Genomic DNA, 18,072 nt, shown 5'->3' on the forward strand with positions numbered 1-18,072 from the left:
AAAATGCTTTTTAAAAGTCATGTTTTTCACCAGAAGCTACCCACAATGTATATTATTTTAGAAGAGCTGGATATACTGCAAACGTCCTTCCTATCCCCCTTAACAGAAAGCTCTTGACATAAACTTTAATTCACAATACCGTAACGTGGAGTTTTATTAAATGCAGTAGTGTTTCCTGTATGCTTCAGCATAGATCAGAACTTAGTTTCCTAGGTCACCTTAAAGATAAAACCCAAGCTGCTGGGCTTTTCAAGCAGTATTTGTGCCTTCACAATGCTTTTCTGCACACCCATTTCACTCTGAAGGAACATTTCCATCGTACAGAAGAATAGCATGTTTTATTCCTGGGCACATCTGTTTCCTAGTCTTAAAGCACTCACTTCATCTGCACTGAAAGTGTTATCAATTAAATTTATGAAACACTTAAGCACACTAAGTATCTATGGAAATCTCTACTCGGCCCTTTAACAGAAAAGGGTAGGGAAGGAACACATAGTAAAAAACAGTGAAGGATCTGAGTGGCAAAGTAACTCTGATAATCTCAAATGTCATGGTCTTATGTAAAATAAGAACTGACACTTTCTCATTTGTAAATGATATTAAAAGAAGGCAAGATGAATTTTTAGAAAAGTTTTATTATACAAAAGAAGATCCAAACCCAGAAGAGCCCTTCTACAGCTCTAAGAGTTTTGTTCTGTGACTTGTACTTCCATATGCTTTTCCAAAAAGCCAAAATAAAAAGGCTCATTAGTCCCACTTTCTTCTTACCAAGAGTGTTGAAAAAACCAAAGGTAGCTCCATCAAAATCTGTTATTTATTCTTTGTATTCCAAGAATTGCTGAAGTCTTTTCTTATGTTCTGCAGACACTTGCACTGCACTAAAAACAACAAATGCAGAACATAAGATTTTACATTAAACGCAATACAGCACAAAAATAAAGCCTCATGCCAAAATTAAGTATAAATTGAAATCAACAATTGCACTGAAGCTAAATTTTATAAAACCCATCTGTACGAAAAACCTATATTCCAAGAGAAAGACAAAAAAGTATATTAACTCTTAAAACTGTCAGTTCTTACCCTCAACAGCTTCTACCACTAAAAGACCCCAATCTCAAGAAACCTGGCTTATTTCCTTACCTTTAAACACACACAAGCAATTGTTTAACTTGCAAGACTGAGTAAGGTAAGAAAGAATCTCTTAAAAAGGATCTCTCCTGTATAACCAGCACTTCCAAACTGAGTAACATTTCATCTCCACAGGGAGAGATGGGCTGATACTGCAGGAAGTTTCGGTCCCACATATTCAGACGCCAAGTATGAAAGTCTGCGGCAGTGGCTGAGCAAGAGCCACCAGACAACCAAGCAGCGAGGGAATTTGATTATTTGGAGTCTTCATACGATTCTCAGCATTCTCTCCCTACAGAACAGACAATTGTCTCTAGTTGATTTACCTTCTTTTCAACAGCTAAGATTTATTAAACAAGGGCTATTCATGGACTGCTTAAGAGTTCATGAAAAGTCACTAAGAAAAATTGCTCAGAAATCTATGAATAATAAGTTTCTAAGGGGAACCATATATCTACACAAGGATTTTAAGGTTCCACAAATCAAAAAATACTAAAATACCATCTTAGAATAATGACCTGAAGGGATTTTTGCACAAACTTCCTTTATCACAGGTCCTACAATAACGTTAATTAAAACTAAATTTAGCAAGCAATGGATCATGAAAAAGCTCTTACTTTAAGTGTTCTCCAAAGACAGTAGTTATCCGGTACAGTGCTGTTTTCAGAGATGCTCTAAGTGCAAATCGCAGCGTTTTGTAGGATGTGTCCACCAGGCTTCCTGAAATCCTGGGGGGTTTGCTAGAAACATGAGGCAGTTTGAAATGTCTGTCTACAACCTGATTGAGGAGAAAAACAAATGAACTTGTTTCATCTGTTAAATTATTTCATAGCGTAACTAGCAACATGTTTATGTCAAATAAAGCAAAAAGAAAGTGCAAGTTCATAAATGCCACCAAGACGCACAAAAATGTTTTGGTAACTGAGCGTGACCTTGCATTTCTTGGCCATCAACTGAATACAGAACCAAATTCAGTGAAATAAGATTCTCTGTTAATGAGTCTTAAATGCTAAGCACAGCACACACTGCAGCAGGAATACAATTCTATCCCGACGGTATCGTTTTGTTTTTCTCCCCTCCCACCCCCCAGCCTGGTGCCTGTTATTGGAATAGATGACTTACACTGAAGAACTTTAATAACCTCTAAATTCTTTCCAAGAATCTCCATTAAGGCAGTGTAAAATGATTATGGCAATCGAACATGCATAGCATTGGAAACAAATCTGGATTTTTAAAAAAATAATCCATATTACACAAACATCAGTAATTTGAGAGTGATGTCTTAGGAGACAAACACCACACAGATATCATCTCCCACAACTTGCAATATCTCCAAGTGCTCCAGGTTGTATTAGGAATTGTGTACAGCCAAATAAATATTAAGTCCTAACTATGCATAAAATATAGTATTATAATTGCTGCATCCCTGAAATAAGGTCTTTTAACTGAGCACATACTACCTTTTTTTTAATTAAACATTCAATTAAAAACATGCTTTCTACTCCTACATTTTAAAAACCTAACACGGTTTTTATTTGCTTTTTCGTAACTCACATAGTGGCAACTGTTTTATTTAGACTAACTGCAGAGGAGAAGCCATGTACAGTGGTAGCAGCTTGAATGTTTTGACTAGTTGGCAAGGTCAAAATATAATATTAACAAAACTCCTCCTCTTCTCTTGAAGTTGTTCTGCAATAAGGAAAATCTAACAGTTTTTACCTCCTGAAGAGTCAGTAAAGTATTGAGGATAGCTGGCAGGGCGGTTTGGACAACTCCAAAGTGGTCTTCAGTAAAGGAGGCTGCTACCAAGTGCGACAGACCTTAAAAAAAAAAAAAAAACAGTTTGCTCTAATTACTGAATTCTCAGCTTCTGAAGTGTTAACAAAGATCATGGCTTTGCCTCAATATTCTACCAGTGTGGTGGAATTCTTCGGGACTTACTGCAGGCAGTTACCTCAGCTTCAGCTTGCTTCAGTACTAAACCAGTCACTGGTTTGACAGATGTACAATAGTTTGAGGTTGATAAGGCAAGAGAGATCATATATAAAATAAATTTAAAAAAACAAAAACCAAAAAACATTGACCCCCTTTTTCCCCTGCTCTGATCAGAGGTGTACCTGACATCAACCAAAAGACAAGACCTATTTCACAATTCTTCTGGTCATACACAAACATTTCCAGATCACTTAACTTTCTTTGTTCAGCTTTTATGAAGAGAACTCTACTTGTGCGGGAAACCTTAGTTTAGTTTTAAAGCCCTTCTCAGTTTACTTGTTTATCATATTTTAAAAAATTACAGCCTAGCCCTCTGCCCTTAGTTAAAACACAAATGGTATCTTTTGCTTTTCTGTAAATTGTGAATCCCATCTCCTGACTCTATATATCCCAACTCATCCCCTTCCATCTGATGCAGCCTGGCATATCTGCCCACAAAACATATAATCTAGGAAAGAAGATGACCTTTTGCACAGACAAATCTAATAAAAGATTCTATCAAACAAGAAAATCCTGTAGTGTGACCGTATACTGTCATTGTTCTTTTAGTTCTCTGCAGACCACCTTTTCCCATTTATTTGTTAAGTTCCTACCCGAGTGCCTCCCTCCCTCGAGTCTCCGTGATTAACAAAGAAAGACTCAGAGCCTTTAGTCAGAAAAGCTGTTGTAAAGAGACACCACAAATCTATTACTGAAAAATAAAAAATGTGAAAGCGATACATGTCGGAGAGAAACAACAGAAATCAGGTTTAGGAATCTCTACCAAATGTCTGCAGAACATAGACCAAGAGATCTCACATGGGATCGCAAAACTAACAAGTGTATTAGACCTTTATGCATGTTGGTATCTGAAATGCAGTCAGGTTTTTGTCAAAATAGATTCAAAGATTTTTCTTCCGTTACATTTATGAAGGACAGAGCCCCAGAAACCTGGAATCGGATCCTTTTAGTTGTAGTTTCATGAGCCGGAGCAGATCACCTGGGAATAGAAACTGCTCACCTTCCAAAGCCCAGATGTGCATTTGAGCATCGGAGAAGACAGCTTGGATGGAGGCTTCTGGGTGCTGAGAAGAAATCAAAGCATTCCAAGTTCACTTTACAAATAATATCACAAAAATTGCAGGTTTCAATTAAGGTATCACACATTTGACAGGGTCATATCCCTTCCCTCCAAAAACACCTTTGAGGCTGACAGATCTCAGGCAATACCCAGAAAAATCTGATCTTTTAAGAAACTAAAATTATTTTTGGACAGGAGCTGCCCACAAAGCTATAGCTACGGTTGGGACTTGAAGAAAATAAAGGATATTAGCTAGTAACTACCTTTCAAAGGCTAAATGAACAACACAATTCCTCTAGGCCTATTTCATGATCTTGCTTGCCTCAGGCTCTGCTCCAGACTATAACTGAGCAGAAAACACTGCTGTAAATGGAAGCATAAACCATTATCACATACACAGAAAAGACCTGCATATAAAAATATGATCTCTACTTGCAGGAAACATTTAAATCCCTGAAAACCAAAGACTTAAAGTAGAGAGGGATGCTTCTGTAAAATGTAACTGAGTTATTGTTCAATTATGCTAAAAGAAATACCCAGTTGTTTTTCTGTGTAAACACTATGCAAGTTTAGTTTAAGTTTTTGAGTTCACCTGGAAAGTAGTAGTAACATGAAATATCACCATTATTTCATAAGGAGAAATTCCCAACATTCCAGCTACCGCTTCTCCCACAAAGGAAAACCATGAAGAATTTATTTGATACAGTGGTCTAACAAAAAGCAGTTAACTGAATTATAAAATGAACTAGAAGCCGTGTCATCTTGCAATTACTATACCAAGACAATTGCATTTAAGTTCTCAGTTGCATTTTACTAGTACATGACACTTTAAACAAAATGCAGTTTATAATCAGATGAGTTTAAAGTAGTAGTATTATTCTTTTTTATGCAGGTATGCGATAATCCTCTATGAAACTCATGGTTAGTACAATGTTGCTCTTATGGAAAACCTTAGATTAAAAAAAAGGTTTTAGAACCGTTACTATATGCAAAAGGTAGTGTCACAGCAGAACCCATATGCTCATGCGTTTCTAGTCCATGCTTCTCAGTCACAAAATATAAGATCATGATTACCTTGCTGAAGAAATACATTATCAGCACTCGTTTTGACAAGAAGTTTTTTATCTGGAAAGAAACAAAAGATTATATTGAATTGGTATTTATCTGAAGGTATGTACAGTTGGCCCTCCTCAACCCGTCTCACAGTATAAAGGGATTGGGGGCTGGGAGGAAGGATTTTTGTGATGTAAGCTAATTGGAGAAGGAAGTATTAATTAACAAAAACGGAAAGTTCTTTCAGAAGTGAGAACACCTAAGCTGTAACCTATCTGTACCGCAACTTTTACTCTACCTGTTCTTGCTTGTTCTGAAGCCACGTGTAAATAAAACTTGGCTGTACCACCTTACTGTCAGTTCTTGCAGCAGAGAGCACTGGGAAGGATTCATGGTGGGAACCATTCATTTGCAGCTCTACAAGAGAAATACAGTATCTTCAGGAAAACTCTGGTTGCTGGCACTTTAATCCTCAAGATACAGATTTCTGTTGACACAGCTACTACATTCATGACTACAAGGCTAAAACCAGCGCTGGCGGAAAATCTCTACCTGAACCCAATGTCCACAGCTTTGGTCCCCCTCTCCTGAGGTGAGGACTTTGGACTGATCCATGCCAAGGAGAGTTTACATCCAACATTCCCGTCTTGCAATTTAAAGCAGGTGAGCTGAAAGGTGAACCAACATCAGACCCAGGCGATGCCTTTAAATGCATTACAGATGATTTAACCAGTGAAGACATGGAGGCTCTGGGAAGGATATTAGACCTCTGTGGTTGGAAAGACACATCTTCTGTCACAACTGCTCCTAGGGACAAAGAACACACTGCATGAAGACAAACAGTCTAGCACACATGAAATAGGAGAGGGATTTCTTATTTGACTGCTGTTTCAACCACCTCTCTATCATTAGAGCTTTTAATAAAAGACATTGTTTCCACTGTGGCCTTGCAAAGGAGTAAACATCAGTGTGAGCACGGAGTGTTTTAAAAGTTCATCAGCTTAAGAACAGCAAGTGATGAGAAGGCTGCCTGTGGATTTATTTCTTTCTCTCCTTTTGCTAGCTAGCATTACTACGCCCTGCTATGTATCTACATAAAGTGTGCTTTCCGGATAAAGTACTAGAAAAAAGGCCAACTATAGAAGAATGGCAATTCTTTCTGGTCCTGCTGGGTATGTAAGACAAGACATAACAGTCACAAAATCCAAGGAGCTGCAGCACTAGAAGAAATTCACCTCTGACGTACGAACAGTCCCCTGCTGTTCCCAGGACACTTGTATCCTGGGCACTGGCTGCTAAGGGATTCCATCATCTGGCACCTTGCATGCCAACGCAACGCTGCTGACAGGAACGATGCCCGAGTCTGGCGTGTAAATCACCTGAAATGCTTGCAGGCTGCACGCAGCTCAAGAGTCAGATCGGCTTTTCTTATTCTACAGTGATATCAGCAAATCACACAAACATAATGTCCCCACAACAACAAAACAAAAACTAACTTTACCATCTTCAACTAACCGTAAGAGCAGCTACACAAATTACAAAGTATTTCTTGGCAAGACTTACGTTCTCCCTGTAACCAGGTTCAACCACTTACTAATACTGAAATAATTAGACTTAATTCATGCAAGTGTGGAAAAAACACTGTATCGAACATAACGTCATGCAAAATAAACAAACCAAGTAAACATGACCTTTCCAAGTCTTCTAGTTATTTTGGGATTATTTCAACATGAATACCTAAAATGAAACCGGGGCAGAGACGTGTTTCTTTGCAGAAAACCCCGTGACTCATTTTCCTCATACAACTTAATTGAGACTAATGTACCTGTGTAATCTATCATCACTTTCATGGTTCACGAAGTATTATGAGCATTTCCTCGCATACCTGGGGTCTGTGGAGCTACTTTCAGCTCTCCTATTGGCTGCTTTGCTCTCCCATTTGCCGCTGCAGCTTCCTGCTGTGCCATCAGCCTCTGGGTCAGATCACTCAGAAGACTCAAACACTCTCTTGATATCGCAGTCCAGTTGTGCGGGTGCCCACCTAGCGATATGCAAACAAAAAGGAAATGTAGTATGTACGTACAACCCAGCTGCTCACTCTTTTATCTATTCTGACAGTGCTCATGTGGTCTCAGTATAAGCTTCAAAAATTATAGTACCACTTCATTTCTAAAAATACATAGAGTGTATTTGCACTGTGACAGTTTATTTGTACTGTGAGGAAGATGAAGACATGGACAGATTCTATCCTCCTGTCAATGGATAACTCTAAAAAGACTTCAGTGAAACTTGCTAAGCAAGTAAGAAAAACAGGCAGTTCAGCCCAGCAAATCTGAAATCACTGAACAACTAAAATGAACAAAGTAATATCAATGGCGATGAGTAAACAGTTTTGGGGTAGTACAAACGCTAGAATTCCTGATGAGGTGTAACGAAAAGTTCCTGGAGGCTTTTAAGCAGTTTTAATTTACTTTCTCTGCCATATCTTTGTATATAGCAAGAGCCTTGAATGCTGATTGAAATTAGAGCCACTGTTTGCTTTCACAACTCTAGTGGTGACTCACTATTTATGTTTGATTTCACCTCACATCAGAACATCAGGTTTTCAAAGCCATCTGTTAGATTATTCAGTTTTGACTGTTTGACTGGTGGTGTCAAGAGGATCCTGCTTTCAGTACCCCAAGACCTGTGTTCCCTCATGGCTGTCATTTAAATCAAACAACGGGCACCAGAATTTGTTGAGTTTAGTACATGAAACTAAATATAGACAATCAAGCATCCTCTTGGAAAAGGCATCATAGGGATACTTTCACTTATGAGGCTTTCCGGCTTATGTAGCATGACTCAGAGCATTAAATAACTTGTAAAAGCATTTGATTAACACTTTAAAAAAAAAAAAGTATCACGACAAGATAGTTTCTATAATTACCTGGTTGACTAAGGCTAAAGACTTCCTGTCGTCGAATAGGAGAATATTGGGAAAGTAACATCAAGTCTTGTAAGGCTAAAAACTAGAAAGAAAGGAAAATGTTTTAGCAAATGCGAAGTCTAATGGATTTTTTTTTACAAAATGTAGTTATCCATACAAAAGCAATCCCTAACAAAGAGTGAGTTCACACAGACTAAAACCAGCTATTATAACAGAAAAAGAAAGAAGGCAAATGACTGCAGACATCCCTAAACCCACTCTGGATGGGGCTGCTAAGTTAGTAAGAGCTTCAGAGAAATTAACTGGAAAGTTGTTTCTTTGGAGTTAAAGACAACCTAACACCATTTTTTATCTCAACAACTAACAGCTCTGATAGAAAGAACCTAAGATGCAAAAAAAATCTAAGGAAAGAATTCTTGCAAGCCAGAGCTCAACTACGCAGTATGCCATACAGTACTGGACCTAATACTGCCTTTTCACGTGATTCAGTAGTTAAATGTGGCAAACCAAAAATAACCAGATTTCTCAAACTATGCAAGACCCAATTATAAATTAGACACTTTAGTAACCACTGAGATTACAAATCAGACTTCGTCTACCTTTAACTGTGCTGTGCTCAACTCTTCCCACCCATCCTTTGATAATGCAGCAAAGCTTAAAAAAGGATTCAAATGAATTGCAGCCGGTTATATCTCCAGTCCTATCAGAGATCTGTAAAGTCAGTAAATGCAGATTTTGCATGTGCAGGAGACTATTCTTATCTTTATTTACATAATAATTCTATGGGGTCTCCAATTTCTAAGTATTACAATCAGTAAATCCCATTAATGATTACCATAGACCAAAATTACTCTTCTTTTCTCACAGATTTTAAGTAGCTTTTTACTATTGTATTTTTTAAAAAAAGAAATTCAACTTCCAACATGCACATGGAAACAATTTAAGTTCAAGAGAGAACACACAGATAAGAACTCAAATATAAGCAGCAGGAGCCAAAGTGTTAATAGTGTACAAAGGTTTGATAAAACACCTGCTTATCTGACAAGACTTGAATGAGTTAGAAAAAAAATGAATCTCACTGATCTGTTGGTGTTGCATCAGTACAGACTAATATGCTGCAGACAAATAGATCTTACCTCGAACTAAATGAGTCTATTTTCAGCTCAAAGTAACACTGTGCTGAGCACCAGCAGATGTCACTACTCAACAAATTTTCACCATGAAGCGTAACCGCCTCCTCCAGTGCTCTGAAGCAGATTTTAAAGAACTATCACCTCAGCTAAAATAACCGGTACCTTGAGGATCTGATTGCAGGCTTTGAGAAGCACCTCCTCAGCACACACCTGGCTGGGAAGACAGTGAGAATTCAATTACCTTTATAATGAGGGGAGGGTTGCTGTTTAAAATTTTAGGCAGGCACTGGTCTGTCTCCTCAGCAAAAGTTGGCTGGATAGGAAAATGATGTGTCTAAATACAAACATCAGAAGTTGTGTTATACAGAGCAAAATACTACAAAACCTTATGAAAGACCCCACCTGAGCTGTTATTTGTCAGATGAATGATGAACTACAAAAGCACATACTCCATCACTTCAAGTTACTCTAAACAGGCTTGACATTTCTAAAGCAGAAACAAAAGACTTTACTTCTTACGTTTAAAATCGAGAAATCTTAGACAATCCAGGTACCTTTATCTTCAAATACCTTCCATGTACCCATATAATTCACAGCTGGGGCATCATATCATTATGAAAATAAATTCCTCTAACCACATACCCAGGGGAAAACCTAGTGACACCATTCAAAAACAAGGCAGAAATCAAAACTGTAATGTCCCTCTTTAGCCACTCCGGTGAAGAACTTGGGGTTCTTTTATCAAATAGTAAAAGATTTAGCACCAGTTACTATGGGTACAAGTTACACCTGGGGACATTCCGATTGGACACAAGATGGACATTTTTCACGATGAGAACAATCAGCCATTGGAATAATCTCCTTGGGGAAGTGGTGGATTCCCCAACACTGGACACTTTTAAGATGCAGCTGGACAGGGTGCTGGGCCAGCTTGTATAGACCAGGCTTGTGCCAAGAAAGGCTGGACCAGATGACCCCTTTGGTCCCTCCCAATCTGGTATTCTATGATTGTATCATTTGCTTAATTCTTCTTTTGCACTATTGCACTGATAAACTAAGGAATTATTATTTTTATCATCATGATATTCATATTCTGTGTAACATATTTTTTGTTCTTGTGCCTACAACATTTAAAATGTAAATAGCAGTGCTTAAATTGCATCAAACATTGCATCTTCTTAGCACAATTTACCATGGACCAGTTTGGGCACAGATTACCTGTTAGTTTTGTGTTAGTGCACTCATTTTAGCTTTTTTCTCCTCAGCTTCCAACTGCAAAATTGAAATTTGAGGTACCAATTTGTTAGGGAAATTATCTTCAAAGTGTTAATAAAGTGACTTAATGTGGACTAAGTTTACATCTTTCCTGAGTTTTCAGTTAACGCTATACAAATATTTACCAACAGCTTTGGAAGTTTTTTAGCTCATTAAAAAATAATTATGTGGATAAACCAATCTTCTGTTCAACAGTCAAAAGGGCAAAGTCCATTTTATGCCTTCACAGCTGAATGTTTGTCTTCCACAGTTTTACAAGCAGTACAATAATTACAGACATTGACAGGCAGTGTTCACTAGTGCTTCAGGTATTAATATTATCCTTTGAAAAAGGTTGTTCCCACCTCAGAGCTGTTGTTGGTAGATTCTGATGCATCATTATATCAGTTATGCTTGATTCATTGTTAACCTTTTCTCCACGCAGCCACAACTACTAGACCTTTTTAATTAAAGCTAACACTCCAACAAGCACTTTATGCCATTTCATCCCCTAAGAGTGTTTTGCCAGGATTAAACCTCGGGGTTTTTTCCTACTAATCTGCAGTCTAGTAATGTTTTCAAAAAGAAAAAAAACCATCAGGTTAGATGAACAAGTTTTTACCTCTGTTCTTACAAGAAATATCTGGATTAGGCAATAAAGATCAAGTCTTCTCCAATTCTTTCTTGGCAAGACTTTTTTTTCCTCTTCAATCATGGTCTCACATTTATTCTAATACGATTACATATTTAAACAGCCTTTTTTAGCCATATCCATTTGTAACTTTACGGCTGAATGAAAAAGCACAAATGTCTTAACTCCCAAGATTGCTTGAAGTCCATATTAATACTGGAGCCTGAATTAAATTAACATGTCTCGGCTTTGGAGAACTGTGTACTTTGATGGTTTGCTTAAGTTTGAGATTTCTAGAACTTAGCTTACAGAAAATTTACAGTATTTTGTTCTCTTCCCTATTGTAAAGTTGGATTGGGAGCTACACAGTTTCTGATATTATCTTCCCACGTAACCTGTAGCTGTTTGTCACAAGTCTTCAGCTAGTCTCATACTCAAATCCAAAATCATTGCTTGGAAACACATACATACACCAAATTAGTAAATTTTGCCAGACACATACAGGCCTCGCGCTGGCTCATCTGTCTTTACACCTGAAGAGGTCAAGGAACACGGTACAGACACTGTGAAACAATGTGGTTCTGTGTTAGGGTGGCCCCAACAGCATCTGCAAGGATTTAGCATCAACCACAAAGAGAAGTGGGACATGGGAACAGAAGTAGAGGAGTAAGAAAAGGAACATTGCTGTAAACCTGTTAATTTTGTAAGCAGCGCCAGTTTGTGTTATAGCAAAACTGAAGGTCAGTTAACGCCCAGGCCTATTATATGTGGTGTTGAAAATTCAAGAATTCATAGTAAGTTACTTCCTAGTAAAACTGCTTTTGAAAAGTAAGAATTATCTAAGAAACACTGATGTTACACCTTTAGCACCGCCACTGAGTACTAACCTCTGTAGCATAGATTCTGAAGAGTGACCACGCAATGTACCAGGTCATCAGAAGAAATACGCCACATAACCAGGCATGGTAAAACAAGGAGAGATCCAATAACCCAGTCAGGGTGTCAAGAGGATGCAATTTACTGCAAATTAAAAAAAATAAAGAAGACATAAGTACTATTATTATGAAAAATGTCTACAGTAAGCTGTTACAGTAGCAAAAATTTCAAGAATAAAATCGCATTTTTTGCAAAACCAGTTTCTTAAATATGTTTGAGATACCATTTCTTTAATTTTTCAATAATTGTGAGGAAACGAAGAAAAATAAATAACGAAATTTAGGAAAATAAATATGAAATACAGTTTTGGTCAATTAAGGTATTAGGGCTCCAATTTCCCTATTTTAAAACAAATGGCAGCCATATAAAAACAAGGATATGCCCCCCTCAAAACACAGAAAAGCAGAGAAAACTCACATACGCGATTTGGAGAGATTAGTCTTTCTAATACGTTTAGGACTTAGAGAGATGAGGGAAACTGAGAGTATTTCTTAATGACTGTTTACAAGTGGACGTTGGTTCCATTTGGATCCATTTCAGAAGTACCCAACGTTCCCCGCATTCTGCACGGGAGGTGAGGAGCCAAAGAACCAGCTGCTAAACTGGATTTCTTCAGCCCGGGGAGCTGTCGGCAACATTCTCCTGTGAGTTTTCAGCACAACCCACCTGTCCGGATGAAGATCCATCGTGGTGCTTATCCACATCTTTGGGATATAACCTAGGGGATAAAAAAGAAACACTGCAAAACACATCACAATAGACCAAAAAGATGACAAAAGTACAATGCATGTATAGAGAGGAGACTGGTCTCGTAACATCCATACACCAGGAAACAACCTGCGTTTGTTATGTCTTTCTTTTGTTGTTGTTGTTGTTGGGGGTTTTTTTGTTGTTTTTGTTTTGGTTTTTTAAGAAATATAAACAGGAGAATGAAAAAAAGGCTTCGAGCCAGCAACTACACATTGAGAGATACAAACCTTATCTTTTATTGCCAGCCTCTCAGCATCAAGTCATTTGTGTTTCCTCACTTACAAAAGAGGGTTAATAGTCATTTAATGTTCATTTTCACTACAGCTCAGGCAGCAGCAGAGTATGCTTTTAAAGACTTAATGGAAACTGATAAAGAACTACCGGACTTTAATTTATCCCCTAATGTAAAGGAAGTGGAAATAATTCTGGCATATTTTGACATCATTTAGGAGGATAACTACAACCATAACATTAAAAAAATCCTGATTTTCAGGAAGTCCAGTGCAATCACCTCCATCAGCAGATTTTTTTTACCATAGTTTTAAAGGCCAAACTTCATTTTCCTATGGGAGGAAGCCATACTGCCTTTGTCCCTCCAGCTTTCTCCAAATAATATAAAGGAGACTTGCGAATCAAGCCAAAGTGCTAATTTTTACTTTAAAAACAGTGAAAATATAGCAACATTACACATGGTGAAGTCATGTCCACTGCTGGTATGTCAGGTTCAGCTCCGTGACATTTTATTTCCAATACCAGGCAATGGAAGGAACAATCCAAGGCATGAGATGTTTATCCATGTTAAAAATATTTGGGAATATTTAATACAGACTTCAGGTTAGAAACTGTTGTTCCCCACTCCCTTCTCTTTAGAATCCTGTCATCTTCTTAGAATGGTACCAGCTAGACAATAAATTCTTGTAGAAGATGTTAATCCTCTTGAGAAAAGACATTTCTGATATGCTAAACGAGCTTCTGTGAGGCTGTAAGAATTGCCATCACATAAATACCATATAAGTATCGCTGTACAAACCTTGTACCTTTTCTTACTGTTTTAGAGAGGTGCGAGATCTCTTTATTTGTTTAAACAGGTCTATGTAAGTTACCTGGAAGGCTGACAAATAGCATAACAGGCTGACTAAATATAGTTTTCAAAATACAGGAATTAAAAAAGGAGAATTTCAGGAACCCTTACCAAAAAAGTAATACGTGGCACAGAAGTTTCTAACGAAATACAGTGATTCCACACAACTGTGTTTAACCAGGAGAGGCAAAGATCTTCTGAAACGCAAGTACTTGTATTGCTAAAAACAAAAATAGTTTAGTATTCCACATTCAAGAACAAATTAATAAAATAGTAAAAAAAAAAAAAGTACTTGAAAACCTGAACTCTAGATGAATTAAAAAGAAAATAGTTTAAGGCAATTTCAAAGTGTTACAGCTATTATTTTTTCTGTCATTTTGTAATCATCTCTAGTTCTTATCCGTCTTCCTATTTGTGACAGCACGAAAATGGAGGGTGGGGTAAATTGACTCTATAGACAGGGGAACTAAGTAGAAGAATGCTGTCTAATGCAAAATAAACAACAAAAAAGGCATATTTAATCTTCTAGATTTCATTTAGATTAGAAGTGTTCCATTAAAATATAGGTAAAATTCAGACAAGCATGAGTTACAGAGTCAATAATCCTCCAAGCAGCAAAACCAGTGTAAAACTGACGCCCTTCTCCATTCAAACAAATTATATCTCTTTCCAAATAACCAAAGCGACCCATGTGACACTACATGCAAATGAACCCAAAATGATTTCATTTTTTACTTGGCTAAATTGCATTAAAAAAAAAAAAAGGGTGGGGGGGAGGGGGGAGGAATTAACAGTATTCAAATAATAGAATTTTTAAAAATACTATAACTACAGCATTGCCAAAATGATGCTTGGTTTGCTGACAAACTGAATGGTCATGACTTAAAATGTTTTCCACTAATACAAATATCTTTGGCTAAAGTTACCTTTTGCCAAATTGGTTGGACTTTGTAAATCTGGGAATCAGGCAAAGCTATGGCTGCTGTGAGGCTACAGCAACACAGGAAATATTTGCAAGACGATATTTCACAAGCCGCCCCTCACCACTTTGCATTGGTACAGATTTCTGTAGAACTGCTGGAGTCCCCTCCAACGGAATTGACAGAATTTCAGTTTTCATAGCACTACACACATGAACAGGCTTTGGATGTCGAGCTTTACACAAGATTTAATGTGCTATTTAGACTTTAAATTACCTGGTACCCAGTTACAAATGATAATATGCTTCTTCTCAGGTTTCTCAGCTTTTAGGTGACCCTTGTTGTCAGTTCCTGAGGTTAATATTCAGTTTATACAGTTCACTTCCTGCAACAGCCCAGCTCAGCCGGCTTTTAATGTGCATCAGTGGAGCATAAGTTGTATAGTCAGAGCATCCCAGATTTCTGTGTTCATTTCAAAGCAGGAAGGAGGAAGATGAACTCTCCAGGCATTTAAAGTAGATTGTACACTTCATCTACTAAGGAAAGCCTGCCAACAGACAGCTGCTACTGACATATTCAAAATATAAACAATTAAGGCTTTTTTTTTGTTTACTTAGACATGTCTATCTGCAAAGGTGTTTAAATCTCTTACCTGTATGATTGGAAATGGCAAATAATTCATATTGTTAATAAGATACAAAAGACTATAACTGTATCCCATGAAAGCTCCAGAGAGTAGAAAAAAGAGGTGATATTCATTCAGGCACATCTGAGGAACAGCATCATCTAGGCTAAAATAGGAAGCTTAGAATTAATTCTGAGTTAAAAAAAAATAAAGAAAAAAAAGTCATTCTAGCCTTAGGAAGTTCAAATCAAAAGCTTGATGTTACTTTCCTGATCAGTACACATGATGATTTCTCAGTTTGTTTGAAAGAAGACATCAGTAAATAAATTTAGCAATAGAAGTTCTCCGCATAATTTATCTTTAATACACACAAATAATTACCTTTCTGAAGGTGTGCAGGGCACAGCAAGAAACTGGAACTTCCCTTTTGTCATAACGGCAGCGCACCAAGCAACCAACATTCCCATTACAGCATGGACAACCGAATGGATAACTTGCTGAGGGTGAAATATTTTTCCTATCAGTGCCAATCGAGAGCATGGTATTGATGGCACAACTGTAAATAAAAGCCCAAAGTGAATTTTCATTTCTTATTAATAAAATCCTCCATTAGGGAAAAAAAAAAAAAAGAAAAGGAAAAAAAGCCATTGTCGCCAAAGAACTTTTCACAGTTGGAATCAGTCACAGGGTGATCGAGAAATCAATGAAGCAGCTCAGCTAAGAGCATCTCAGCCATGAGGTAAGCAGGAACCTGGAATGATTTGCTTGAAAACAAGCTTTGTGTATTGTCTATGTTAATTTAGAAGAAAATCTATCAATGTTCAGCACACTGAATGTAAATATAGATCTCTTTAAATGGTCTTCCTATTTAATTCAAGTATCACAGCAATTCACATAACTCACCTGCATAAAATTCAGCGTTGAAGATGCTTATTACTAATATAACCACAGACATAAGGAGGATACAAAAGATGACATAGGAAGTATATAAATCATTCAAGGAATCTAAAATTTAAAAAAATAATATTATTGCTTCAAGACTGCACAACAGTTACACATTAAGTAACAGAAAAGAACACTTAAGCAGTTCGCAATAATCCACTAAGTGCATAAAGGGGAATCATGTTCAATGGACTTTGTAATCTCACACCAGATCTGCCCAGCTGCACAACTTTCCTGCGTAAAAGCTTTCTTAAATTGCACAGACAATACTTTACACCCTTATAATTGGTCTTCTCACAAGCAATTTAAACGATTACACTATGGCTGAACTAACAGCTTCCTTTCACTTAAGGAAAGCTGTAACCATACAGCCACACTTAAAAAGTAAAAAATTCCTTCTTCTGGGCTTTTATATTTTCAGAAGGGGAAAGAAACCAAGTCTCTCTGCCCAGAGCAGCTACACAATCACAGGTATCAAGCTTCCATTCAAACATCTCTCAATTTTCTGTGTGTGCACTCAAAGGAAAGTTATTCTCACCACGCAGAGCAGCTGTTTCAGGAACTTCACTTGTGATTCAATGCAAAGTCAGAGGAAACCTGAGGTCTTTATGCAAACAGCGGCTGCACGGGGCGGAAAGGGGAAGCATGTCCAAGTGCTCAGACACTAAGACAGTGACAAGTGGCAGACAACTAAGTCACTTGACCTAATTTTTTCCCTGAAGGATACACTTACATGAACTTGCAACAGTTATTTCTACCTAGGAAGCATTCATAGAATGTCCTGAGTTGGAAGGGACCCACAGGGATCATCGAGTCCAACTCCAGTCCCTGCACAGGACAACCCCACAGTTCACACCACGTGTCTGAGGGCGTTGTGGCTTAGCACTACGGCATCGCATTATGGCTGTTATGGTTATAAGTAACACAGAAACTTGTACTTCAAAGCCTAAAGACCATTCAGAAACACACAAAGTAGAACCGTAACTCAATGCCATAGTCAGTTCCCATTATTAGAAACTGAGCCCAAGCAACAGGTAGGGGGAAAACCGCAAATACGAACGTGTGACTTTAAAATTACAAAAAAAAACACATCAAAAGGCACCTTTTAAAGTAATAACTTGTCAAGTTATAAACGGATTTAAATATTAATATCGGGTCACTTGATGTAACAAAGCAGTTAAATCTCTGCCGTGATCACGGGGGAAGGCCGGGGCACCTACTGGAGATCCAGCGCAGCGGGTGGAAGGGGTCCAGGCCGCTCAGCACGACGAAGGCCGCGGTGCAGACGGGCAGCAGCAGCACGGACCAGGCCACGGCGGCCGCCACCCTCCAGCCCAGCACCTGCGGGAAGCGCAGCGTGAGGGGCCGCGGGCGACGGGGGGGCCCGGGACCCGCCGCCCGCAGGAGGCCCCGCACTCACCTGGCGGAGCAGCGCCCGCTGCGGGGCCGCCCCCGCCGCCTCCATGGCCGCCGCCGTTCAAAGTCTCCGCCGGCCACCTCCGCCGGCCTCACGCTACTTCCGCCGGGCGGCCAGCAGCCAATGGGAGGAGCGCCAGACACACTTGCCCCGCCCCCCCGAGCGGAGTGACGGGCGGGGTTGCGGAGGACTACAAGTCCCGGCGTGCCCCGCGCCCC

At 38.5% G+C, this 18,072-nt stretch overlaps 1 protein-coding gene across 2 annotated transcripts; it reads right to left on the reverse strand.

Annotated features, from left to right (window-relative positions):
* Positions 1 to 613: 613 nt before the first annotated feature.
* Positions 614 to 17,949, reverse strand: NDC1 (NDC1 transmembrane nucleoporin). Of its 2 annotated transcripts, XM_065656713.1 has the most exons (18): positions 17,858 to 17,949; positions 17,658 to 17,778; positions 16,399 to 16,500; positions 15,877 to 16,051; positions 15,523 to 15,661; positions 14,062 to 14,170; positions 12,786 to 12,837; positions 12,071 to 12,203; positions 9,540 to 9,632; positions 8,166 to 8,247; positions 7,122 to 7,277; positions 5,789 to 6,043; positions 5,535 to 5,653; positions 5,258 to 5,308; positions 4,124 to 4,187; positions 2,848 to 2,948; positions 1,746 to 1,906; positions 614 to 878 (listed from the first exon to the last, which is right to left on the reverse strand). In XM_065656713.1, the coding sequence occupies exons 1-18, from the start codon at positions 17,900 to 17,902 to the stop codon at positions 815 to 817; spliced, it is 2,022 nt and encodes a 673-aa protein (XP_065512785.1). In that variant the 5' UTR covers positions 17,903 to 17,949; the 3' UTR covers positions 614 to 814. The 2 variants fall into 2 exon arrangements, with proteins under 2 accessions (XP_065512785.1, XP_065512786.1); XM_065656714.1 differs by lacking the exons at positions 614 to 878; positions 1,746 to 1,906; positions 2,848 to 2,948; positions 4,124 to 4,187 and adding an exon at positions 4,483 to 4,546.
* Positions 17,950 to 18,072: the final 123 nt, after the last annotated feature.

The sequence above is a fragment of the Caloenas nicobarica genome, chromosome Z (assembly GCF_036013445.1).
Source record: "Caloenas nicobarica isolate bCalNic1 chromosome Z, bCalNic1.hap1, whole genome shotgun sequence".
NCBI lineage: Eukaryota > Metazoa > Chordata > Aves > Columbiformes > Columbidae > Caloenas > Caloenas nicobarica.

Bases quoted from the DNA above. Each gene is read 5' to 3' on its own strand.
- NDC1 (XM_065656713.1), bottom strand. From the start codon at position 17,902: ATGGAGGCGGCGGGGGCGGCCCCGCAGCGGGCGCTGCTCCGCCAG. The intron at 12,838-14,061 runs GTAAGGGTTCCT...TTTATCCCCTAG, and splicing joins TGCCACGTATTACTTTTTTG to GTTATATCCCAAAGATGTGG. The intron at 2,949-4,123 runs GTGAGCAGTTTC...TTTTTTTTTAAG, and splicing joins GCACATCTGGGCTTTGGAAG to GTCTGTCGCACTTGGTAGCA.